The 27425-nt window shown below is 40.3% G+C and overlaps 1 protein-coding gene across 4 annotated transcripts in view; it reads right to left on the bottom strand.

Annotated features, from left to right (window-relative positions):
- The window catches only part of LOC137657695 (glucose dehydrogenase [FAD, quinone]-like), a 52152-nt gene extending 25385 nt beyond the window's left edge, over positions 1 to 26767 (bottom strand). The window contains exons 1-8 of one of the 4 annotated variants that reach the window (XM_068392097.1): positions 26615 to 26767; positions 25706 to 25908; positions 24116 to 24305; positions 18004 to 18138; positions 15336 to 15457; positions 15072 to 15128; positions 14724 to 14837; positions 7884 to 8040 (exon numbers count right to left, since the gene is read on the bottom strand). In XM_068392097.1, the coding sequence (XP_068248198.1) occupies positions 7884 to 8040; positions 14724 to 14837; positions 15072 to 15128; positions 15336 to 15457; positions 18004 to 18138; positions 24116 to 24305; positions 25706 to 25908; positions 26615 to 26747 (1111 nt within the window). In that variant the 5' untranslated portion in view covers positions 26748 to 26767. Of the gene's footprint in view, positions 1 to 7883; positions 8041 to 14723; positions 14838 to 15071; positions 15129 to 15335; positions 15458 to 18003; positions 18139 to 22441; positions 22570 to 22714; positions 22771 to 22942; positions 23015 to 24115; positions 24306 to 25705; positions 25909 to 26614 lie in introns of those variants that run through there. The other 3 variants (XM_068392098.1, XM_068392100.1, XM_068392099.1) reach the window with 3 other exon arrangements.
- Positions 26768 to 27425: the final 658 nt, after the last annotated feature.

Here is a 27425-nt window from a genome sequence, read left to right as displayed (position 1 = left end):
CGGCCAGATACCGCATATATTTCTCCAGGAATTCAGTTCTTCTCAGCCCGTAGGGTCTCTATCGGGGAGGAATGGGGGGCCTTTAATTATATATATTCACCGAATAAGTATATTCAAAAATTTATTTTAAATAAAAAATATCATTTTTAAATATTAAACTTAGCCGGTGATTATATATATAGCCGATTCACACCCATGGTGGAGGGTAGAGACCAGTATGAAAACATTAAAGGAGTATATGTTCAAGAGTTTTTGACAAATATTCAAAAAACAAACTTAAGTATAGGTACCTGATAAGGAAGCTGACTCTGATGAATACTCTGCCTCATTAGTCCGCTAGCCTTACGAAGCCCAGAGATCCTCTCAGGATGCTGAAAGACTTCTAGGAGCTGTTATAATCAGGGTGAACACCCCTATAACAGGACATCATCAATACCCTTGATCTGGGCGCTCTCAAGAAACAAGTTTGACCACCCGCCAAATCAAAAGATTGCGGAAGACTTCTTAGTCTCCACATACAACCCAAAAAATTAAAAGTTTCAAGAGAAGAAAAAGGATACAGTATTAAGATTAAGGGAATGTAGTGGCAGAACCTTTACCCACTACTGCACTCGCTGCTACGAATGGTCCCAACATGTAGCAGTCCTCATAAAGAGTCTGGACATTTTTTAAATAATGTGAAGCGAACACAGATTTACTCCTCCATAAGGTTGCGTCCATAATGCTTCTAAGGGATCTATTTTGTTTGAACGCTATTGAAGTTGCCACCGCTCTAACTTCATTATCACTTAAATGGGAATGAGCCTCACTAATTAAAAGTCTAATAGAATATGACAACGCATTTTTCGACATCGGTAAGGTGGTCTTTTTTAACCGACCACCATAAAGCCTCTGAATTGCCTCGCAGCGTTTTGGTTCTATTTAAATAAAATTTAAGAGCTCTTACAGGGCACAGGACTCTTTCAATTTCATTCCCAACAATTTCAGATAGACTGGGAAGTTCAAACTACTTAGGCCATGGACGAGATGGCCGTTCTCTTTTGGCTAAAAAACCAAGTTGAAGCGAGCATACTGCTTTATTAGAGCAGAAGCCGATATTTATGCTGAAGGCATATACTTCACTAACTCTTTGCGGTAGCCAAGCTCACTAAAAAGAGAGTTTTGAGTGTAAGATCTTTGAGTGATGTTGAATTCAACGGCTCAAACCTTTCAGACATAAGGAACTTAAGGACCACGTCCAAATTCCAAGCAGGAGTAGTGATCTGACGCTCCTTGGAAGTCTCAAAAGACTTGAGAAGGTCTTGAAGATCTTTATTATCAGACAGATCTAAATTTCTATGTCTAAAAACTGAAGCTAAAATGCTTCTGTAGCCTTTAATAGTTGAGGCAGAAAGGATGCGATCATTTCTAAGATAAAGTAGAAAGTCTGCAATCTGTGCTACAGTGGTATTGGAAGAGGAAATAGAGGAGGACTTGCACCAGTCTCTAAATACCTCCCATTTGGATTGGTAGATCCTGATGGTAGAGGACCTTCTAGCTCTTGCGATCGCTCTAGCTGCCTCCTTCGAAAACCCACGAGCTCTAGAGAGTCTTTCGATAGAATGAAGGCAGTTAGACGAAGCGCGAGGAGGCTTTGATGAAATCTTTTTACAAGAGGCTGACGCAGGAGATCCATCCGTAACGGTAAACTTCTTGGAATGTCCACCGGCCATAGAAGAACCTCTGTGAACCATTCTCTCGACGGTAAGAGGGGAGCAACCAACGTCAACCTGGTCCCTTCGTGAGAAGCGAACTTCTGAAGAACCTTGTCTAGGATCTTGAATGGTGGGAAGGCATAGATGTCTAGGCGAGACCAGTCCAGCAGGAAAGCGTCTATGTGGGCTGCGTCTGGATCTGGAACTGGAGAGCAGTAAGTTGGAAGCCCCTTTGTCAGTGAAGTCGCAAATAGATCTATGGTGGGTTGACCCCATGTCATCCATAGCTTCTCGTACACAGTCTTGTGCAATGTCCACTCCATGGAGATGACTTGTCCTCTTCTGCTGAGGCAGTCCGCTAAGACATTCATTTCTCCTAGCACGAATCTCGTCAAAAGAGAGATGTTTCTTGCCTTATATGGAGTTTCTTCTGATCCGTGGACCAAAGACCCGAGCATTCCAGATTGTCCAGTGGCGCTCCCCAACCCAAATCCGATGTATCTGAATACAACACATGGTTTGGGTTCTTGATCACAAGAGAAAGACCGTCTCGAAGTCTGACGTTGCTGTCCCACCAAGTCAGACATGGCTTGACAGAGTTGGAGATTGGGATAGAGATACTCTCTAAGCCCTTCTCATTGTTCCAATGGTTTATGTGAAATTGGAGAGGGCAAAGGTTGAGTCTCCCCAGAGAGATAAACTGCTCCAGCGATGAAAGAGTTCCCACGAGGCTCGTTCAAACTCTTACTGAGCAACTGTTTTTCTCTTGCAAGTGACGGACTTTTAACAGAGCTTGTTCCATTCTTGTGGGAGACGAAAAAGCCCGAAAAATTCGACACTATCTCCATCCCCAAATAAAGAATAGTCTGGGATGGAGTAAGTTACGACTTCTCTACGTTCACTATGAGATCTAGCTCCTTGGTTAGGTCTAATGTCCATTTGAGGTTCTCCAGACAGCGATTTAAAGACGGCACCCGGATTAGCCAATCGTCAAAATAAAAGGAGGCTCTGATCCCTGAAAAATGTAGAAAGCTTGCTACATTTCGCATGAGCCTTGTAAAAACAAGAGGAGCAGGACTGAGGCCGAAGCACAGTGCTCGGAATGGGTACACTACTTTCCCGTCCACAAACCTCAGATATTGTTGAAAGTTTGGATGAATCGCGATGTGGAAGTATGCATCCTGAAGGTCGAGAGAGACCATCCAGTCGCCTTCCCTTACTGCTGCCAAGACAGATTTGGTAGTCTCCGTCGTGAACTTTGTCTTGACAATGAACACATTGAGTGCACTTACATCTTAAGTATTCCTGCAGTGAACGTGGCTGCCAGTTCATTGGAGCCATCCTTTATGGCGTTGTTCATGCATGACATAATTTGTACAGCAATATCATTGTCCGCTGGAGAGACCTTCTTACTTAAGGCTCCCAGGGACCAATCCAAAAAATTAAATACTTCAAACACTCGAAAAAACTCCTTTCAGGAGATGGTCTAGCTCTGAAGAAGACCATAAAATCTTGGAGCGTCTCATGGCTAGACGACGAGGCGAGTCCACTAGGCTTGAGAAGTCTTCCTGGGAAGAGGCAGGTACTCCCAAGCCGAGAACTTCTCCTGTGTCATACCAGACGCTCGAGCGAGAAGCTAATTTAGAAGGAGGAAAAGCAAAAGCAGACTTTCCTAAACTTCTGGATTCCAACCAGTTTCCCAGTAAGTGCATGGGTCTCTTGAAGAACGAGAGAGAACTAACTTCGTATATGTAGGAGTTGAAGAAAGTCATGCCAAGAGTAAACTCAGACGGCAGAGAACGTGGAGCAGCCGTTACAAAATGATTAGGAAAAAAAAATTTCCTTAAAGAAATTCATAATTTTTTTTTTTTTTTTTTTTAAACAAGGGATTGTTGGACAACCCAAGGGTCCTCCTCTTCTGAATGAATCTCCAAAGGTACAATAGTTGAAAGAGGGTCATCAACTTCTTCACAAGGCACATCATCTGATAAATCTAAAGGCTTGCGAGAAGGAGATTTATATTCAGAATGACGTGAAGGTAAAGCCTGACAGGCTACATCAACTTGTATATGAACAGAAGTTAAAGTTGGAGGGTCGATGTCACGTTGTGACTGCAGAGAATGTTATTCTACTATACGTCGTGACTGAAGTGACCGACGTTCAATGTCACGTAGTAACAGCGGTGACTGCTGTTCGATGCTATATCGTGACTTCGGTGACTGACGCTCGACGTCACGTCGTGTCTGCGGTGTCTGCCGCTCAACGTCACGTCGTGTCTGCAGTGTCTGTAGCTCAACGTCACGTTGTGACTGCGGTGGCTGACGTTCAAAGTCTCGGCGGAACTGCAGTGACTGCTGATCAAAGTTATGACTCGGCGGAACTGCAGTGACTGCTGATCAAAGTTATGACTCGACATAACTGACTGCCAATCAAAGTTACATTGAGATTTATGCTCTGCATCTCGTTTAACAGCATAGCTGACACTAGGGATAACGTCAGCGTGACGTAACAAATCTCGTTTAGAAGGTTGAAGACCTGAATCACGTATTCCAGAACCGTGACGTGCAACAAGCAAAGGATCCTTTCGCACAGGAACAGGATCGTAAGCTTTCATTAAAGAACAAAGCTTTAACTGCATATCTTGCAAAACACTTAACTTCGGATCAACCGCACTCGGAATAGATCGTGATGTGAGGAACGTCTGTACATGAACGTCATCGCTATGAACGGGACTCTCATGATGACTACAGCTAGGACGTTGATCTTGTTCTGAAGGAACTAATTTACGTTTCAACGGTTTCGAAACCTTATGCCAAGATTTTTTTTAAAAAACGAGTCATCGGAAGACGAGGAGAACATAGTCTCTCCTGTCTTATGGCAAAGACGTGCTTGAGGAGCAACGTCTGATACCTTTGAGGGAACGTCTGTTCGTTGGTTAAAGCCTCTCGCTCCTTTAGGTCCTACGACATTCCTTCTCCCATGGGTAGGGGAGCCTGAAAGAGGTCTCGGACTAGGCAAGCGACAAGCACGAACAGACGAACTCTCCGCAACACTGAACATGTTTTTCGCACTTTCTCATCAATCTAAACAAATATAAAATATAAAAGTTGAATGGGCTCAACGTTGTTTAACTTAGTTTTCCAAGACAGTACCGCCTACAAAGAATAGGCATAGGTCGCTTATGAAAAAAAATATAAAATTTATCACGGTGTCGAGTATAAATGGAAAGAGAATCGAAGAGGCCTAATAAAGGCGGGTGAGATATAAAAAAATAGAGGTAAATCTATAAATATCAACAATAATTTATAAAGTGATAAAATAATTACTAAAAACTAAAAGCCTTTAACACACTTCCGTACACTGAGGGAAGGGTCAACCATCTTCTCTCTATGGAAAATCCAGAGATTAAAAAAGCAAGGGTAAAAAAAAAAAAAAATTTCTCTCCTTTCAAAAGAATTTCCTTTTGAAGATCGTATTGCTTGAGAATAATCCAACACAGCGAAAGCCATAAAACCATGAAAAAAGTACTTCACAAATTAGTTGAAAACTTTGAGGCTAAGTGCGAGCGGAATCAATGTTGTCATTTCACTCGACAGAGAAGAACTGAATTCCTGGAGAAATATATGCGGTATCTGGCCGATAGTCGGCGCTGGTGGTCACACCCAGCAACCATCATGGCGATCGCTCGCGAGTTTTTGGAATCTGTCGACCGTCGGAGACGTAAGCTATGTATATATTCACCGGCTAAGTTTAATATTTAAAAATCTAAAAATAAATATTAGCAAGTCTAATAAAAATAAAATTGGATAGAAAGTACATTATAAAAGAAAAAATATGCCTTGTTCATGTATGGTAAAATGGCTAGAATTTATCATCTTCCAGCTCAATGACTTTATTACCTTCTAATCAATGCTGTGAAATTTTCCTGATCTCATACAGGTTTTCACCTCTAGGATAAGTTTTCCATATATTCTATTGGATTAGATTATGGTATCTTTCTACACATTTTAGAATTTTTATTTGATATGGACCCTTTAAAAACTTTGGTACTAGTGGCAGCTCAAGACTAAAATGAGTGGGGGTGCTGCTCCAGAAAATTTGTAGCCTTATTTTAAGTGTGTGTGTGTGTGTGTGTGTGTAAAAAAAAAAAAATTAGGAAAATTCATTCAAAATTTATAGAATCCTAAAAGAAAAAAACTTTAAAATTACTATAACTTAAATCATTAGTACATGCTTGATAAATTCATCTAAAAATTAAATCCATCCTCCTTATTTTAATTTGCAGGAAAAAGATTAATTATTTTCTTTTCAACCTCTGGATGAAAAGAGGAATTTTTTTTTTACTCATTGAAAGCGATGCTAATGCATTTTGTCTTTCCGAATTCAAGTGTTTATTAGAAATTTTTTTGGTTGGTTTCAGTGTTGAAATGCAGCGTTCTGCTTCGGATGTAGTCATGGGAATTATCAAAATAATGGAATAAAAACTAAAAAAAATTATCAAAATAGAATAGGTGGAAGTAGGATAATAACCTAATTCCACATTTTATCACATTCAAGAATATGGTATATGGCTTTCTAGCACAAACCCCGTGGAATAAAAAAGAATACCTTTTAGACGCACTTAGATTAACACTGTGGGGTCAACAGTGCTCTCCCTCCCTCTCAGCCTCAAGTAGTACAGCTTCCTGTGCGCATGTGCTCAACAGCTAAACCCCGCCCAGCTGGAACTATGAAGTGCACAGTTCCATGCAAAGATTTTATTTTTTTTTATTTTATATACTGTAAAATGAAGGATGGCTACTGATATTAAGCTTAAAGGGACTGTCCACTATGCTTATTTTTTTTCTAATGATTCAAAATACACATTTTCTATATTTTTTAGATGTATATAATACCTTCATCATATAAAAATTTCAAGTTATTTGACCAAAACTGATTTACTAGCAAAAATCATGATTTTTTAAAAAAAAATTCTGGTACATTTTTCTCCACTAATATAACACTAATTGTATTGAAAATCATATCATCAAAACTTCTTTATAAATTGAATAATTGTGTGCGACAGATTTTCCTTTTTCTTTTTTTTTAATGAATTTTTTCTTTATTTTCTTTGTCTAATGTAAAATAACCATGAAAAAAGAGAAAAACAAAAATCCTATTACACAAAATTGTGGGATTTTTAATCCTCAATTATTTCTTTCTCTCTAAAATTGAACAATTAAATAAGTAAGAAAAATGTACCCAAGTGTGAATAAGTATGTTTATGAGTTATGGCCTCTCAAAGATTTGCTATAAATTTTTGCGTTTTTTTCTCAAAAAGAAAAAAACCAAAAACAAAACATGATACCCTTACTTTGTACTTAATAATTGTTTATTCCTACACGAGGGCTCGCTAAACGAGGTATTGAAACCCTAAGTTTACAAATACACTTGGTGTAAAAGTGTCATGAGTTGCCAGTGGCCTCTGATTGTTGCCAGAGTTATAGTTAGAATGTTCCAGCTTTGTATTCTTTTTCATGTTTCCCTCTCTTCTTGGTTCTTTTTTGTTGCTCTCTGCTTACTTTTTGTTCTTTCTTTGACCTTGGGTAACATTGGCCTTGCTATAAAGTCAACGAGGACATTGTGAAAACAATGTACATATGAACTGCAAGTAAACAAGCACAAATGCATCTTAATTCCTATATGCCTTTGGAAACTCTGGTTGGTCTTCTCGTAGATCGTATTTTGCGTTCGCCTACCCTCTACCAATACCTTCAGCCAGACGTTACGATATTTCGAAACATAAGGGAAAAAAATCACTAAATATATGCAAAAATAAACCCACAAAGATGATTATGTCGAATTCAGTCACGCAGACGACGCAGTAAGGATGACATAATCTAAAGACTGCTCTATCTTCATTATTTGTAAAAATAATAGGCTGAAACTTCTGAAGAGCATGTACGATATATTTCTGCATACATAGAAACAAAATAATTTTCGATTTTTTAAAGTTATGTCAAATAGCTTAGTGGACAGTCCCTTTAAGGATAAAGTAATTTGCCAGTATAGGGAGAGAAGTAAAGAATTTTTTTTCTTTTATAAAAATAGGGGGCGCTGCAGTTCCACAGTGCCTATACACAAGCCGCTACTACTTGAAACTGTTCTCAAATTACTCACGTGCCTATGTGTAAAAAAATGTGTACATACCTTGTTTGTCCTGAAAATATTGCAGAACATGTGCTGGATTAATAAGGTTGAAGAAACTAGAGGAAGCTGACTTTGAAACGGTCCATGTTAGTCCATACACAGATGGGTGGTCCTGAAAATTTTGACCAACGCCTGGAAGATCTACAACAACTGGTATCTGAAATTAATTATGAAAGCTTTTTATTGTCACTTTTTTTTCAATATGATATTTTAATTATAAAATAAATTTTTGAATATACTTACCCGGTGAATATATATCTGCAACTCTGCGGCTCGACAGAAAACACACTCAAAAAACTCGCGAGCGATCGCTATGAAGGTTGCGGGTGTGCCCACCAGCGCCAACTGTCGGCCAGATACCACTCTTGCATGTAAACAAACCCTTCAATTCTTCTCGTCCCGCTGCGTCTCTATTGGGGAGGAAGGGAGGGTCTTTAATTCATATATTCACCGGGTAAGTATATTCAAAAATTTATTTTATAATTAAAATATCATTTTTAAATATTTAACTTAGCCGGTGAATATATAATAGCTGATTCACACCCAAGGCGGTGGGTAGAGACCAGAGTTAATTAAGTTTACAGCGTATAAGCTAAGAGTTTTTTTGACAGTTATCAATATAACAAAACCAAAATATATAGGTACCTGGTAAGGAAGTTGACTTAGACGATTACTCTGCCTTGTAAGTCTGTCTTCCTCACGGAGCCCAGCGATCCTCTTAGGATGCTGAAAGACTCCCAGGAGCTGAAGTATCAAGGGCTGCAACCCATACAACAGGACCTCATCAAACCCCTAATCTGGGCGCTCTCAAGAAATGACTGACCACCCGCCAAATCAACCAGGATGTGAAAGGCTTCTTAGCCTTCAGTACAACCCATAAAACAATATTAAAAACATTTCAAGAGACAGATTAAAAATGATATTGGAATTAGGGAAGTGTAGTGGTAGAACCCTCACCCACTACTGCACTCGCTGCTACGAATGGACCCACTGTGTAGCAGTCCTCGTAAAGAGTCTGGACATCTTTCAAGTAAAATGACGCGAACACTGACTTGCTTCTCCAAAAGGTCGCGTCCATGATACTTTGCAGAGATCTATTTTGCTTGAAGGCCACGGAGGTTGCTATAGCTCTAATCTCGTGTGTCTTAACCTTAAGCAAAGATCGGTCTTCCTCACTCAAGTGGGAATGGGCTTCTCGTATTAAAAATCTGATAAAATGTGACAAAGCATTCTTTGACATAGGTAAGGATGGTTTCTTAACCGAACGCCATAACGCTTAAGATTTACCTCGTAAAGGCTTAGTACGAGCTAAATAGAACTTAAGAGCTCTAACGGGACATAATACTCTCTCTAGTTCGTTGCCTACGATCTCTGATAAGCAAGGAATATCAAAAGATTTAGGCCAAGGACGAGAAGGCAGTTCATTCTTGGCCAGGAAACCAAGTTGAAGAGAACAAGTGGCTTTTTCTGTCGAAAAACCGATGTTCTTGCTGAAGGCATGAAGCTCACTGACTCTTTTAGCCGAGGCCAAGCACACCAGGAAAAGAGTCTTAAGAGTGAGATCCTTCAGGGAGGCTGAATGTAAAGGCTCAAACCTGTCTGACATGAGGAACCTTAGGACCACGTCTAAGTTCCATCCAGGAGTAGCCAAACGACGTTCCTTAGAAGTCTCAAAAGACTTGAGGAGATCTTGTAGATCTTTATCGTTGGAAAGATCTAAGCCTCTATGCCGGAAGACCGAAGCCAACATGCTCCTGTAGCCCTTGATCGTGGAAGCTGAAAGGGAGCGAACCTTTCTCAGGTATAAGAGAAAATCAGCGATTTGGGCTACAGAGGTACTGGACGAGGATACAGATACTGACTTGCACCAGTCTCGGAAGATTTCCCACTTCGATTGGTATACTCTAATGGTAGAAGCTCTCCTCGCTCTTGCAATCGCACTGGCTGCCTCCTTCGAAAAGCCTCTAGCCCTAGAGTGTCTTTCGATAGTCTGAAGGCAGTCAGACGAAGAGCGTGGAGGCCTTGGTGTACCTTTTTTACGTGGGGCTGACGTAACATGTCTACTCTTAGAGAAAGACTTCTTGGAAAGTCTACCAGCCATCGAAGTACCTCGGTGAACCATTCTCTCGCGGGCCAGAGGGGAGCAACTAACGTCAACCTTGTCCCTTCGTGAGAGGCGAACTTCTGCAGTACCTTGTTGACAATCTTGAATGGTGGGAATGCATATAGGTCTAGATGAGACCAATCTAGAAGAAAAGCGTCTATATGTATTGCTGCTGGGTCTGGGACTGGAGAGCAATAGATTGGAAGCCTCTTGGTCATCGAGGTTGCAAAGAGGTCTATGGTGGGTTAACCCCAAGTCGCCCAAAGCCTCTTGCACACGTCCTTGTGGAGGGTCCATTCTGTAGGGATTACCTGACCCTTTCGACTGAGGCAATCTGCTAAGACGTTCAAGTCGCCCTGGATAAACCTCGTTACCAGGGAGATGCCTCGATCTCTTGACCAAATGAGCAGGTCCCTTGCGATCTCGTACAGTGTCAGGGAGTGGGTGCCTCCTTGCTTGGAAATGTATGCCAAGGCTGTGGTATTGTCCGAGTTGATCTCCACCACTTTGTTTCGAAGGAGACTCTCGAAGTTCATCAAGGCCAGGTGGACTGCCAAAAGCTTCTTGCCGTTGATGTGCATGCTCCTCTGACTTGAGGTCCACAGACCTGAGCATTCCCGACCGTCCAGGGTCGCACCCCAACCCAAATCCGATGCGTCTGAGAATAGAACGTGGTTTGGGTTCTGAACTGCTAGGGAAAGTCCCTCTCTTAGACTGATATTGTCTTTCCACCAATTCAGGCATGCCTTTACTGTTTCGGAAATCGGGATTGAGACCGCCTCTAGCGTCATGTCCTTTTTCCAGTGAAAAGCTAGATGGAACTGGAGAGGTCGAAGGTGTAGCCTTCCTAGCGAGACAAACTGCTCCAGGGATGATAGAGTTCCTACTAGACTCATCCAATTCCTGACTGAGCAACGTTCTCTCTTCAACATCCGTTGGATTACGAGCAGGGCTTCATCTATTCGGGGGGCAGACGGAAAAGCCCGAAAAACTGGACTGCGAATCTCCATCCCTAAATACAGTATAGTTTGGGATGGAATCAGCTGGGACTTTTCCATGTTGACCAAAAGTCCCAATTCCTTGGTCAGATCCAATGTCCAATGCAGATCCTTCAGACAGCGATGACTGGACGAGGCTCTGAGAAGCCAGTCGTCCAAGTACAGGGAGGCTCGGATTCCCGATAAATGGAGGAATTTTGCCACATTCCTCATAAGCCTCGTAAACACGAGAGGAGCAGGACTTAGGCCAAAGCACAGGGCCCGAAACTGGTACACCACATTGTCGAAAACAAACCTCAGAAAAGGTTGGGAATCTGAGTGAATGGGGATATGGAAGTATGCGTCTCTTAGGTCGAGAGAGACCATCCAGTCTCCCTTTCTGACCGCTGCTAAGACTGATTTCGTGGTCTCCATGGTAAACTTTGTCTTTGTGACAAAGACGTTCAGAGCACTGACGTCTAGCACCGGTCTCCAACCTCCTGTCTTCTTCGGTACTAGGAAGAGGCGGTTGTAAAACCCCGGTGATTGAAGGTCCGAGACTTTCACCACCGCTCCCTTCTCTAGCAAAAGAGACACTTCTAGTTTCAGGGCTTGTCTCTTTGATTCCTCTCGGTAATTGGGAGAGAGATCGATGGGGGAAGTCGCTAGAGGAGGTTTGTGTACAAATGGAATTTTGTACCCCTCTCTGAGCAACCTCAGAGACTGTTGGTCTGCGCCTCTCTTCTCCCAGGCTCGCCAGAAGTTCTTGAGTCTGGCACCTACTGCTGTCTGAAGCTGCGGGCAATCAGACTGCCACATGAGGACTTGGCTCCTTTCCTCTTTCCTCTCTTTCCCTCGGCACGAGTACTTCCCCTGCTGGGAGCTCTGCCACGAAAGGGCGGAATAAACCTGGACGCCGGAGTGTCTATCCTTGGTCTTGCAGAAAAGGAAGTCGAAGGAGTCCCTTTGCGAGCAGAGGACGCTACCAAGTCATGGGTGTCCTTCTGCACGAGTGACAAAGCTATGTCCTTAACCAAAAGTTCAGGGAACAAAAACTTCGATAAGGGAGCAAAGAGTAGCTCAGATCTTTGACAGGGAGTAACTCCTGCCGACAGAAAAGAGCAAAGAGACTCTCGCTTCTTAAGGACTCCTGAAGTAAAAGAGGAGAGCTCATTGGATCCATCGCGGATGGCTTTATCCATGCAGGACATAATGAGTAAGGAGACATCTCTATCAGCCGATGAGATTTTCCTACTTAAGGCTCCCAAACACCAGTCAAGGAAGTTGAAAACTTCAAAAGCTCTAAAAATGCCTTTCAGCAGATGGTCAAGGTCCGAGGATGACCAACTAATCTTCGAGCGTCTCATGGCTAGACGGCGGGGAGAGTCTACAAGGCTTGAGAAGTCGCCCTGGGCAGAGGCAGGGACTCCCAAGCCGAGAACTTCTCCCGTGGCATACCAGACGCTCGATCTAGACGAGAGTTTAGATGGGGGAAGGCAAAGGCCGTCTTCCCCAAACTCCTCTTGGTTTCCAACCAATCGCCTAAAAGCCGTAAAGCTCTCTTGGACGAGCGAGAGAGTACAAGTTTTGTAAAGGCTGGCATGTCAGCAGGTACGCCTAAAACAAACTCAGACGGCGGCGAACGAGGAGCAACAGAGACGAAGGGTTCGGGAAACAACTCTTTAAAAATTAGCATGACTTTCTTAAAGTCCATAGATGGCGGAACTGTTCTTGGTTCATCAATATCTGAAGGATGATCCTCAGGCTGAGGGTCAGCAACGTCTTCATCCGAAGGTTCCTCATCTGACAACTGATGAGAAACAAGCAAAGGGGTTGGCAATGCTTGACACGCAGCGTCCACCCGCACTGGTGCATAAGTGGCGGACCAGGACGCAGCGTCCTGTAACTGCATGACAGTCTGTGAACTGTCAACAACAACAGGTGCGTGAGGACGCACAGCGTCCACCCGAGACTGCATAGACCGCCTAGTCTGAGCAGTCAAAACAACTCTAGACTGCGGATGTTGACGCTCAGCGTCAAAACAAGTCAACTCCGATGGTTGGCGAACGTCCTGAACGTCAACAGGCGCATCAGCAAGTTGCCTAACGTCCAAATGCGGCTGAAAATCCACACGAGACCGCATCGAGTGTGGTTCTAAACCAACTGCTTGACGTGACTTGGCTACACCAGCGTCAACAGGACGCACAAATGAACGTTTGGGTGGCTGAAGGCCAGGATCTCGATGAGATAAACGGCTAGGCTCAACGGAAACCTTATCGGCATTGTAGTCTTCCATAAGGGAGGCAAGCTTAGACTGCATGTCCTGCAGTATAACCCATTTTGGGTCCACGGGAATGGGTGCGGTAACCGACGGGGTTAGCGTCTGAGACGGCACAACTTTGCCTTGCTTAGGCGGTGAGCAGTCATCCGATGACTGCAACGGGTCCGAACTGTCCCAATGACTACATCCAGGACGTTGGACCTGTCCTGAAGGGACTGACTTCCGTTTAAGAGGCCTTGAAACCTTGCTTCACGGTTTCTTGCGGGAAAAGCCTTCGGAAGACGAGGAGAAAATAGGCTCTCTCGTCTTATGGTAGGGGCGATCTTGGTGAGATACGCCTGATACCATAGAGGGAACGTCTGTTCGCTGATCAAGGCCTCTCGAACCCATAAGTCGTACGACATTACTTCTCCCCTGGGCTTGGGAGCTTGCAAGAGGTCCCGGACTAGGTGAACGACAGGCACGAACAAACGAACCCTCGGTCGCAACACTGTTCACAACACTTTGCGCACTAATCACTTTCCCACTTTCCGCCGTGGCACTATGACACTTAAGTTCCTTCACGTCAGCCATGAGTTGATTACGATCAGTTGCTAACGCTTCAACTCTTTCCCCCAAGGCATGAATAGCACGTAACATGTCTTGCATAGATGGTTCCTGAGTGCTAGAAGGGGGGTTAGGAACAACCACTACAGGGGAAGGATTAGGTTCAGGGGCATGTGGAGAGGAAAAATCTACAGACCTAGATGAACTCCTCCTTACCCTATCTCTCTCTAGCCTACGTGCATATTTATCGTATTCGAGCCAATCGAATTCCGAAAGGCCCACGCATTCCTCACACCGATCTCCCAATTGACAGGTTTTACCCCGACAATTGGAACAAACAGTATGTGGGTCGAGAGAAGCCTTTGGAAGACGCCTATTACAGTCCCTAGCATTACACTTCCGAAATCTAGGTACTTGAGAAGGGTCAGCCATTTTGAATTAGTCAAAAGAAAATTCCAAAAACAATCCAAGTCATCGACAAATAATCTGATTCAATAAAGAGTTCAAGAGCTTATGTTGAGGAAAAAACACCTGCACTGCGAAAGCTCAAACCAAAATAAAGTACTTCACCAAATATGTTGAGAAAACTCCAGGTTCTACAGCGAGTACGAATACGTCTTGTCGTCAACGTCGACAGAGAAGAATTGAAGGGTTTGTTTACATGCAAGAGTGGTATCTGGCCGACAGTTGGCGCTGGTGGGCACACCCGCAACCTTCATAGCGATCACTCGCGAGTTTTTTGAGTGTGTTTTCTGTCGAGCCGCAGAGTTGCAGCTATTATATATTCACCGGCTAAGTTAAATATTTAAAAATACAAATTTGTCAAATATAAAATTTCAAAATATGCACAAAAGCACACTATATCAATTGTGGTTATAATTTTACAGAATGTACAGTATACTGTGTTTAAATTCAAGGGAGCTTCAACAAACCTTATGCTCTCTTAGATGCTTAATTGGGCCCACCCCTGACAGCAGCAATATATGAGGCGACGCAACAGCTCCAGCAGATAAAATCACTTCTCGGCGAGCAAGAACAGTACGAAGCTGTTGGATGGTTTTTCAAGAACATTCATCAAATTGTAAATCAAACCCTATTTATAAACCAAACATAGTAAAAAGAGCTGAATTCCAGTTTTAAGTTCCAAAACTTTTATTGACAAATACATTTATCTCACTGTCTTGAAAAGTCAGGAATACAACTGATGCAAACAAAATTTAAAGATACAGGGGAGATGTTAGTCAAAACCTCCTGCCTTAATTAGAATGAATCTCACTCACCTTTCCATTTTGTTCAAAGCGGACTCCAATTGCTCTTTTATTCTCATCAAACAGGACCTATGAATATGAGAGATGTTGAAGTTCATCCAAATATACACGAATATGCTACATAATGGTAGATTTCTCAAAATCTTCAATTTAATTTTTTTTTTTTTCTACACTAGGCCATTTCCCTCTAATAGTTACCCAGGAATTGATAATCTCAAAATAAACCTTAAAATTACAAAAAAACATATCTTAAAATACTGTACAGTACTATCTTACCTGAGTGACATAGGCATTAAATGCCACATGTAAGTTTGGTCTATTGGAAGCAGGTCTAATGTAGGATACTGCTACAGATCCTCTTATTCCATCTCTGTGAGTAATGTCTGCCACTGAGAAACCTGTAAATAATAGTGGTGGTTAAAAAGAGGCTTAGTGTTTAAATATACGGGAATCGGAAATCTATATGGGTATCAAGCTTGACAAATTTTGGAAATACCAGGTGATTCTGTCATAACATACCTCATTACCTTTCAATTCTTCCACGAGGCATAAATTGCTTAATATTTTACTTGATAATTTGTTAAAATTATCAGTATATTCTTTATTTCATTTACAGTTGTGAAATAGATCAAAAGTGGAATAATACTTAATTTTAAATATGATCAAGTCCAGCTCCACTGACCCAGCTGGAAGAAAAACAAAGCATCCTCTGTGAGTGTGAGAGAGAAGGGGGATTAGGCCGTTCTCCAGCATAGCCCAAATCGGCTTCTGAAAGTCCCAGCCTAGGGTTTGCAGGGAAGATGAGGTGGGCAGTAAACCTTAAATGGACTCAAACTTAAGAAAAATCACATTAAAATTTCCGATTTGTTCCGATACGAATACAAACCCTCGTCCTTTTCAATGGGAGACAAATAGAAAGGAGGTGGGGGGAATCCTACTAGACACCAGGCCTTGAGAAGGAACACTAAGGAAAAGCCTACTCTCCTGGCATCTATTCTCAGTCATTCAAGAGAAAAGCGAGAATGAAATGTCTCGACACAGGCTATCCAACTAGGGAATTCTTAACAAGGAGTTATCCTTGTCAGCTAACTAGATGTACCTCTGCACAGGCTACCCCCTTGAAAGAGAGGAATCCTTGGGGCTTGGAAGGTGCCATCCTTCTAGGCCAATTTATCATAAATGGGTTTGTCAGGTGTCCAACCTCCTTGCTTTCCGAGGTGAAAATAAGTGTTCCACGTACCACACACCAATATTTCTGTTAGTCTCAACTGGTAAGCTGCTTCTTGCTTGGGTGAAGACCTAAAAAAAAACCCTAGATGTCCTTAGGTCATTGACTGGATGAAAAGGGGTCATTAATTGGAGGAGGGAAGGAGGAGGGAAGAAAATGGCATGTATCCGCCAGACCACTTGATAGAAGGTCTTACTCAATTGGTTAGTGTCACTTTCCACCTAGGGTAACCACACAAGCGATGACATATCGGACAGGTAACTGCTCTGGGTTCTATGTGGAAAACACTTCCCGAGGAGGAGGAGGAGGATGCATTTTTTTCTCTTCGTGTCTCTGAAAGCAGAGCTGTCAGAAGGTCTGAGTGACTATTGACGACATTGCTCCCACCAGGGGTAGAAACCCTACAGGTTGCTACAAGACCCACTTCAACAGGGCACACCGCCACAGAGTGAGGGGAAGGCACACTCATAAGGCCCCACAACAAACAGGACCGGAGGCGCAATCACTGATACTGAGGGAGAAGGAACCATCTACGGATGCCCTGGAAAAAGGGTCTGGGAGACAGACAAGGGAAAGGGTGGGAATCACTGGGTCTCTGCCAGGGATCAGGGTAACCACAAGGAGAATGGTAACACTCACCTTTACTTTTTTTCCCCTTTCCAGTCACCTGTGGGGGGCCACGGCTCACGATGCCACCCTCTTACCTGCTGGGCCGGGAGCTACCTTAATAGACTTAGCTGTCACGCCAAGAGCTACCTTACTAGTCTTACCTGCCTTCTTAGGCTTAGGGGGGAACCACCGCATTTCCTGACACTGGGGAACCCCGACACTCCTCACCACTGGGGTCACCGGGGACAGTCGAGACACTTGCACAGGGGCTACCTTGGGAGAAGTAGCCCTACCTACCAACTCCCTTAATGAAGTCATGGAGAGCGTAGCTTAAAGACCCAAGAAAGACCTGAGTTCCTCAGGTCAAACTCATCATCAACAGCCTGCATGGTCATGGGTGAAGTTTCCTGCCTCCGAAGCTGTTCGACAAACTGTAGGTGTCCCACACACCAGCGAAACCTGAAAAGCTTGCTATTTTAGATCTAAAGGTTCCAACCTCCTGAAGCGTGCTGACCAAGGACCAATCTTAAGGTCGTATGCACAGGGGTAGCAGCAGCAGTCTCACCACCTATCGAGTGAAGCAGTGAAAGACTTCCTGTCTCTTCTTGGGCGTTGCCCAGTCGGATACCGATGTAAGCTTTGTATGCTGCTTCCCCTTCAGGGCATACGACTGCCACTACACAGGAGGCTAAGACCAACACTCAACGTACTGGGATGTCAACGAACAGTCCTGCCCTCTCTACAAATGATACAAGGGGGGGGGGGGAGTTGAACTACAACAGTTTATCATCTTCCTCTGCCCAAAAAACATTTTGTTTCCATTCAATCACTAACAATCACCATTCACTTCCTGAAAATAGGAAATTTTTTGACAGGCGCTGTCAGTACATACATTCACAACAGTGGTGGAATCAAAAGTGAAGGTTCTCCGGCTGGAAATGGGGTGGGGTTACTTGCTCCACACCTTCATCAGCTGGAAAAGGCTTATTATCCAACTTTAATGACCAACTCCAGTTCGTGGTAAATCACTCTCCCTAATTCAAGAACAGGGGTTTGTATGCTACATAGGAACAAATCAGTAAAGAAAACAAAAGTCCAAGAATTTACCTATCTGTTCGGGTCCATTTGGATCAATTATATTGTAACCTAGATGCTGGCCAGCTTTCAAGAACCCATTTAGCAGGGGAGTCCACCATCTTTTATCATCCACAACAAGAGGGCCTCCTTTTCCATGGTAGTCCACTGCAGAAAAAAAAATAACAGCTCTATATACATTAAAAGCAACAGTTTCTTATTAAAATTTCAATCATCCAGTAAAAGTGACAAGTAAAATACATTACAGTATTAAAACACAGCTAATGTCATAAACTTTTCTAATACAGTATTTCTAACATTGCTGCATCATTAGGACGAACAGGATTTTTGAACTGAAATCTATGCTTTCAATTAAAAAGTGTCAACTTCACAACTTCAATTAAAGTTACAAAATTAAATTTGTCCTCTCGCATAACCATTCTACCATGTTCCCATCATACAGTGAAGGAGTAGTGCCCAATCACAAGGAATTGAGATTTAAAATAGTGAATTTGTAATATCTTATATAACTTGTTACCTAACTTATACTGTAATGGGAAAATAGGCATATTCCACGTTATATTCTAACTTGAAATCCAGTAGGCTACATATACATGTATCATACCTTTGGAAAGTAAAATGATGAATTAAGCACCAGATGGAGGTTAAGAGCCCAAAATACTTATGTACTTTAAAACAACTGTACAAAAACAGATTACACCTTCAACTCCTCCATTTAATTAAACCTACTGTACATAAATCATTCGGTATTACTTTAGCTTTCTTATATGATCACGATATTTACTTACATCAGTAGGATGAAGAGCAAGAGATTTGTTTAGGTTAGAAATATCAATTGAAATATACTGGATTACTTTTTGACAAAAATTAAAGGGTAACAGAGCAAGCAATATCCTCCATCTCCTAATTCAGATTAGCTTTTGTCAAGAGCTAATGTGTTTATACAGGAAATGTCTTGTAATTTATCTAAAATAGCCGTGATGACCAAATAGCAATTATAGCAACTAAATTCTTTCTAATGCTTCCCCTGCCCTTAACATATTTCACCATTCTTGTTAAGATTAACTTTTCAGTATTCCTAATAGAAAACTCTACTTTCTCACTGAGGTTGGCCATTATTGTTAGGAGCATGTCAGTAAATATCATGATTAGTGGTTTACACTAACCATGGTAAAAACCACAGTACTTTACTTCGTTGCCAATCAAAAATACTTGATGTGCTGCGAGATAGAACCTCGTACTAAATCTTGTATCTGTTGTTAGATTCATTAAGATTTTTGGGGAGGAGGAAGGAGCCCCGGATGAAAAAGGAAAGATTTGGAAGATATGTGGTGTTAATGTTGTATAATGTGTCAAAAGCACTAAATATTCAAGAATAAAACAAATACCAGAGTCCCTTAGTAGGAGAATGACTTGGTACAGCTATAGAACTCTGCAGTTAAAACTTATAACAAGGTGTCAGCAGTGGCCGGTAATTAACTACCAGCAGGTGGTGGGGAAGCTCTGGTTCCCCTTGCCAGTGCACTGAACAGTTACGCTGATTGCAGCTGGGTCTTTTGGGGGAGGTGAAGGTAGGAAGTCCTGTTAAAGGATTCAGGTTTGTATAGTTAAGAAAAATTCTGCTTCAAATTTGTGATTTGTTACAGTACAAACCTTTGTCCTTTAATGGGAGGCTCATTTATAAGTGGAAGGGAGCCCCTATTACCAAACTGGCTGGCTAAAATTCAGGGAGAGCTAAGTTCACACCTGATTAGGTGCGGAAAATAGCATCCTAGACACATCGTGATCCAGGGTTGATAGTACTACCGGATTCACAAGCTAGGCAACCAAGGATATTGCTAAAGATAATCGCAAGCAGGTGTCAAGTAAGGCATATACAAATAAAAGTGTTTGCCTGAAAACATCCATCCCCCCCCCCTTGTATAGAGGAAGTGGAATGAACATTTCTATTCAATAATGCAATAGAAAAACTTGTAGCTATAAGTGAGGCTTACTTGTACAGTATCTATGTCCGTCTTTTAAGCTTTGTTTTCTTTTGAATAAAGACAGCTCAATCTTTTACATGGTAAGATTTAAAAAGGGGAAACAAAATCAAGAATGCCACCTAACCTAATAGAAGAGGCACATCCTTAACTAACATGGGGGGGGGGGAGGCTTTGCCCTACTGCAACCCCCCCTTTGGAAAGCCGTATCCTTAGCCGTATTGTCTAATATTAATAGTCTGAGTAATCCAAAAACATACACATCAGAAATTTCCCTGCCACATCTGTACTTAGACTTGCCAAACATTGACTCATCAATTTCTACACAATGTTCGGACCTCTGATTGGTTGCTCATTTTTCCAAAAATTTTCAATTCCCTCAGAACAAAAACTCCTCCAATTAACAGTCACTTCAGAACCCAAATGTATGTTCCAGGAAATGTCCTATTGTGTAAAACTTTTCTGTAGCCATAAGGTCGCAAAAATGATTTCTGTGTCAAAATGGTACATATCCACAAAAGTATCCTTCTAATCACTCACAGAGAAAGTGCACTGGTCATGCTTCTTAGTTTTGGGCTTTCTAACTTTACTGTGATACTGCAAGTACAGTAATGTCGATCTGCACATAATGTGATACTGCAAGTACAGTAATGTCGATCTGCACATAATGTGATACTGCAAGTACAGTAATGTCGATCTGCACATAATGTGATACTGCAAGTACAGTAATGTCGATCTGCACATAATGTGATACTGCAAGTACAGTAATGTCGATCTGCACATAATGTGATACTGCAAGTACAGTAATGTCGATCTGTACATACTGTGATACTGCAAGTACAGTAATGTCGATCTGTACATAGACTGCATGATTTGGAAGCCTTTCTGATGGAATCATTCCGTGATTATGTAGAAATATCAAAGTTTCTTCATCGTTACTAAACAGTAGTTAAAAATAGTCTAATGGCTTTGTGTGGGGATATATTCACAGCTATTGCAAAATGAGGCCATAATTTGAAGATATTTAATTTGAAAATCAACCACTAAAGTGCACTGATTAACGAATTTCAAGAAAAAAAAACAACTAAAAGGAGTAATTGAAATACATCTGGATTCTGAATGGAAAATTTGAAGTAAAGATTGGTCAAAACGGGAAAGAGAAGCATTAGGAATTGGTACACATGCATGTTATGGACATACGAATCATGTAAAAAGCCTGCCAAATTCTAAGAAGCCAATAGTCATGCATTTGGAGTACAGTATGTACAATATTTCCATTGAAGCACTGAGCTCAGTAGGTGGACCTACTGTGCATTTAGGTGAACATTGTCAGTGTGCAAAGGGGAGGAGTTAACTAACGTAGGAAAAAAAACATAAAAACTAAGAGATACTCATCGTGATAATAGCAACATGAACAAAGAATGGTAAAATTACAGTTTCTGCCAATCTCAGACATTTGATATAAAAATATATTTTTTTAACTAAATGGCGTGTTTTCAACGAATTCGACCTATAATTCTGCCACAAATCAGATTTAGAGATACAGTGCCCCCTGGATAACTACAAAAATCAAATTCCAGTGAGAAATCAGGGTTTTTGGGTGGGAGAATGCAAAAAAACGGGTAAAACAAGATTAGTTTTCTAACCTAAATATTCCAGTCATTGTAATAAGGTTAGTAATCAAAATCGAGTAATAGTAATGAAACGTGGATCTTTAGTTAGCCAGACTTCCACACACAGAAAACAATTTTTTATTTTTTTATACTATTTCGTAGCAGTATGCATATTACAAATACCTCCTTACTAGATTGCGCTGATGATTTATTGGTTTTTGCTCTACCGTATGCTCGCTTAGCTTGCGATTAAACAATATCTTATTACTTCTATGTTCTGGCAACAGACCGTTTCACCACGTGAGCGAGTATTTTGGCGTAATAATACTGCCATGGCACTTACCTTGGAACATTTTACACTTTTTGGAAGCACTGAATGTTCAAGCAGAAACCTGTTCACTAGTTCTATTGTTGCTCATGTGAAAGTAAAAAAAAAAATCGTCGAAATAGTGACCCACGGGGTTGGCGTGCGCAACACATCCATGTACCGCTTGTCAGAACATTGGAGCAAAGAGATTACATTGATCTGCGAGCGAAGCAAGCCACAACGGAGCAAACCCCATTAGAAAGACATGAAGCGAATCAGAATTTTGTGATAATTTTTATCCACTTACATGAACCAAATATTTTTTCCAACTGGTTACCTTACGTTCATTTTGATTTCTGAACACTAGTATTGCTGCAAATCATTCGTTTTTTGCTATTTCCCCCCAAAAAAGCCGGCTTCCGCCTGGGTTCCCCAATAATTGTCCTAAAACTCAAACAGGTGTTTAGCCCCAATCATCGTCAGAAAGTGCATACAACAAAAGATTGCGAGTAGGAAAAGTTTAGGCATTTGGCTAGGAATTAAAGTACCATTTAACGCCAACATCACGCAAATCTGAAGGATCTCTCAGCAGCTATTTTTAGATCTAATGAAAGTGAATAACAGAGGGTCCACTGACATCTGGGTCAAGGTAACCTTGCAGGTTTAGGCAGATCAGGTACCCTACTACCCTATCGATGGAGCAAGTTTGAAAGTCGAAAAGATCACCTGTCTATCTTGCAACCATGCTTTAAGCATTCTTCAGCAATACAATTAACTAATACTGTGCTAAGACTGAAAAAAATAACTGAATACAAACATACTTAACTGAAACACGCATAGCTCCCAAGATACAAGTGAAGTAACCTTAGTAAATACCTTAATTCCTTTTCAGTGAAGTCACACAACTAGAATTAGTGTTGCCAGATGGGTTAGTGTAAAAATCCCCAAATCTCATGATAAAAAATCCCCAAAACAACTAATAAATCCCAATTTCCAGAAATACATTTTATTCTGATCCTGTCGGTTTTACTAATGTAGAAATTACTCACTATACTTCATGTAAGTGCAAGCAAACTTATTGCAACAATATAAAGGTTTACTCATCTTTGTTTCTTCTTCATAGAAATATGTACAGAATATCCCAATCAGACACCCAAAATCCCTAAATATAGGGATGAATCTCTATATCTGGCAACACTGAATTTACACGTCATGAATCAAGGACTCTAAACAGGTTTGGTGTTACCCACGCGTCACGAATCAAGGATGGTTCAACAAAAGGTCAAAAAGGTCAAGTTCCGAGCATGGCCAAGACCCAGCGATATATTCGTGTACTCCGGACAATTTTCCGTTTTTATTTTCACTTGTATTAATTTTTATCTTAATCTTGAAATTGATTCGTGCGTCTGAAATTTCTGATGTGAGTGGAAACGGCTTTCATTATTCAAATATTATAATGTATGATCATATTGTATTAAGCCGCTGTATGATCAATCATTCCTTATAATTTTAAGTATATTTTGTTATAGGATATGACCCATTACTATAATTCCGACAAAGCAACTAAAAATAAAGCAGTCCCAATAATTTTAAGTATAGCAGAAATTGTAAAAATGAAAGGTAATTAAATGTTGAAAATAAATATAAAAAACCACTACGGGGGTAATTTATTATAAACTAACCAGAATAGGATTAAAATTATTTCATTGAATACTAGAGGAAAAAAGAATGGTAGCAATGAGGATTTTTTTTATAATCCGTTGTGTTGCAAGATTAAATAGGCCTACCCTTTTATATCTAGAGGTCTATTTATAATTGCACATCACAGCTTGAATAGTTCGACTGCGTTATCCAATTTAAGGGACCTTCATATTTACCAAAGTACCTGTTGCCGATCAATGAATTTCACTACATTTTTTTCCAGATTTTATTTCTGACTGAATCCGTATTTAAGAAAAAAAGAGCTAATCGTTTTTATACTTTTCTGAGGGTTGTAAAAAACAACGGACTATTTCGTATAAGCCAACATATTTTTTTTTTGCTTTGGAATATTTTTTTTTAAAGTTTGTGGAAAGTAAAAGTAAACTCTCTCTCTCTCTCTCTCTCTCTCTCTCTCTCTCTCTCTCTCTCTCTCTCTCTCTCTCTCTCTCTCTCTCTCTCTCTTTACAAAAGTTCTGAGAAAATAAAAGCCTTTTGTGATAATAGTTAAAAATATACGTTACCAGTGTCCTTGTTTCGAGTGCCTCTGTAGTCCTCAGCCTTTTTAAAATACTTCAAGGCGACATCGTAACCCCATCCGGGATTGCCCAGAGCCTCCCAGTTGTCGTAGTCTCTCCTGTTCCCTCGAACGTACATCATGAAATTTATCGTTGTACCTCCACCCAGTGCACGCCCAAGGGGAAACGGGGCGGCCTGGTACATGAAAAAAGATAAAAAAAGAAGTGTGTAGGGAAATTTACGTATTGCATGTATATGGCTACGATTACGTTTGGAATAAAACTGGTACATGAGAAAGATAAAATGAAGTATGTATGAAAATTCACGCATGGCAAGTACATGGTTATGATTACTATTGGAATAAAACAGAAGTCGGGGTTGGAAATAACAATAAATGTTGCAAAAGAAAGGTTGTGAAAACTGAATAAATCGACTGACAATACAAATTAATTAATTTTGAAATGCTAATCACTGCAGGGATATTAATTATTGGGTCGTAGTGAAGATAGCAGAATTATCCAAAGATAGAAAATAAATATAACACCTAAATTAATCTAAACTAGCGGGATACAAGCTTTTTTTTTTTTTTTTTTTTTTTTGACAATGAAAATGAACGTGATTTTGTTTCCTACTGACGTAAATTATTTTATTTTAATTTTCAAAACTCCATAAGGTTGAAAAAAAGCAAGAGGTCTTGAAATAAATGGGAATTTCTCTGTGTATCATTTATAGAAAATACATGATCTGTAGGAATTACTTGATTAGCTAAAAAGCAAAATGCTTCCTTTGTGAATAACGCAAAATATCAAAATACTAAAATTTTGTAAAATAATTTTAATACCTGTGAAAGACAATGGTCCTAACTTCGCTGTTCCATCATTGCTCTTTTATGTCTACTGTACATCTGTTTTTGACTTCTGTGTCTGCCTTAAATTCAAGCACATTGATATGTGATGTAATATATAAATCAATATTAATCGCCATCATCATCAGCCGTTACTATTCCACTGCAGGACAAGGGCCTCAGACATGTCCTCCCACTTGCGTCTGTTTATGTTCTTTCTATGCCAGTTTATACCCACAAATATTCTAAGTTCGTCAATCCATCGTCTTTTCTTCCTTACCCAGATTCTTTTGCAATCTCCAGGGACCCATTATTATTATTATTATTATTACTATCCAAGCTACAACCCTAGTTGGAAAAGCAAGATGCTATAAGCCCAGGGGCTCCAACAGGGAAAAATAGCCCAGTGAGGAAAGGAAATAAGGATATAAATAAATGAAGAGAACAAATTAACAATAAATCATTCTAAAATAAGTAACAATGACAAAACAGACATGTCATATATAAACTATTAACAACGTCAAAACAAATATGTCATATATAAACTATAAAAAGACTCATATCCGCCTGGTCAACAAAAAAGCATTTGCTCCAACTTTGAACTTTTGAAGTTCTACTGATTCTGTTATTCTTAGTGTTTTCTATATTAATATTCATATTTGAAGACAATATTCTAAATACCTTTCTTATAAAAAGTAACAAACTTGATCATATTCATAGTTCACACTTTCCCCCAACCTTCAATACTCACATTATTCTTAAACCCTTTCAACGAATATTTCTGCGGCGTAGTCAAATAGTTCCAATCGGCCTCCCCGTTAATCAGGGCTAGGTTAAGGGCAGGGACATAACTTTCGGCGGGCGGGACTCCTCCAGCCTCCAGCAGGAGAACTTTCCATCCGGCCACTTCTGATAGGCGGGAGGCCAAGACGCCCCCGCCCGCTCCAGACCCAACTGGAATGTTAAGTTTAATGTAATAATATTTGGGTCAGGAGGACTTTTAGGAGTTGGAGGAAGGATAAGAAGAAATAATCAGCACAAGTATCGATAGGAGAAAGGATTGTTGGAAGGAAAGCTTTGGTAAAGCGAAGGAAGAGAATAGGCCTATGGAGTTACGCTGTTAACATAAGTTTGCAGAGGGATATGAAGTCAAGGACATTAAGTCAGTGCAGTGACATATTTATAAAATTTCATGAGTTAAAATCAAATAATAGGATGGTATTAATAGTAACAAAAAACAGCCACAAAACTACAACAAAATCCACCACCACCACCACAACAACTACAAAATTATGATTATAAAAATAGCAGCACTACTACTACTACTACTACTACTACTACTACTACTACTACTACTACTACTACTAATAATAATAATAATAATAATAATAATAATAAATAGGAAAGTAGCACCTAAGACTAACCATCTACGGAAAAGGATTGATAACAAGATGACGATTATTATTATTATTATTATTATTATTATTATTATTATTATTATTATTATTATTATTATTATTATTATTATTATTATTATTAGTAGTAGTAGTAGTAGTAGTAGTAGTAGTAGTAGTAGTAGTAGTAGTAGCTAAGCTACAACCCTAGTTTGAGAAGCAGGATGCTCCAAAATGGAATTCAGAAGCAGTATAAATCTCCTCACCTATTATAAAATCGTACTGGGAGGCTAAGTAGTTCGACGCATCATAATCATGTGTGCCGGTGTCTTTCAAGATGGCGGCCAAGAGGATCCTCATGAGATAAATGGGGATCAATCGCAGGATGCTGGAAGTCATTGTTTTGGTTCCTTCGATGCGTCTCGAAATAGTTATCTCTCTCTTATTATCTGCTCAGCGGTATCACTGGCTTTCCTGTAACAAACGGGAAAGTAAATTGTAAAAAAAAAGGAAGAGATAAGAAAACTTGTTTTTTATTGGAAGAAGTAACTAAAGAATAAAGGTTGTATATGTATAAACGAATTTTTCCGTTTTGCATTTTTTTGAGTGAAAGTGAAAGTAATGCTTGCCACTCCTTTTGCAGAGAAAAAATATAATAGGAAAAACTTGGAATGGAAATTTTTATTTAATAAAATAGGCATTAATAAAACATGATTTTTTTTCAACAAAAAAGAAAAAAAAATGAAAACGATCATTCTCAACATTCTTAATGTAAAAAAAAAAAAAAAAAAAAAAAAAACCTTACATATTCCATTCTTGAAAAAAAAAAATCTTCAAAATCTGCTTCATTCCATTACACTAAAAAAATGAATTTCCTACAATTCCGATTATCAATAAATGTTGACAGGAAAAAAAGAAAATGTTACAATTCTACGATCACGCTCGCCCAGCACACACACACACACACACACACGTACTGCACATGTGCACATACCCACAATTGAAGGTAACGAGACATGTTCGTCATATCATCCAATTCAAGGTGGATTTTGCCAGTCTGTTAAATAAGGTTTAGTC

This window comes from Palaemon carinicauda, chromosome 18 (assembly GCF_036898095.1).
Source record: "Palaemon carinicauda isolate YSFRI2023 chromosome 18, ASM3689809v2, whole genome shotgun sequence".
Lineage (NCBI taxonomy): Eukaryota > Metazoa > Arthropoda > Malacostraca > Decapoda > Palaemonidae > Palaemon > Palaemon carinicauda.
The sequence above is the reverse complement of the archived record's forward strand: the minus strand, read 5'-3'. Positions and strand labels throughout refer to the sequence as shown.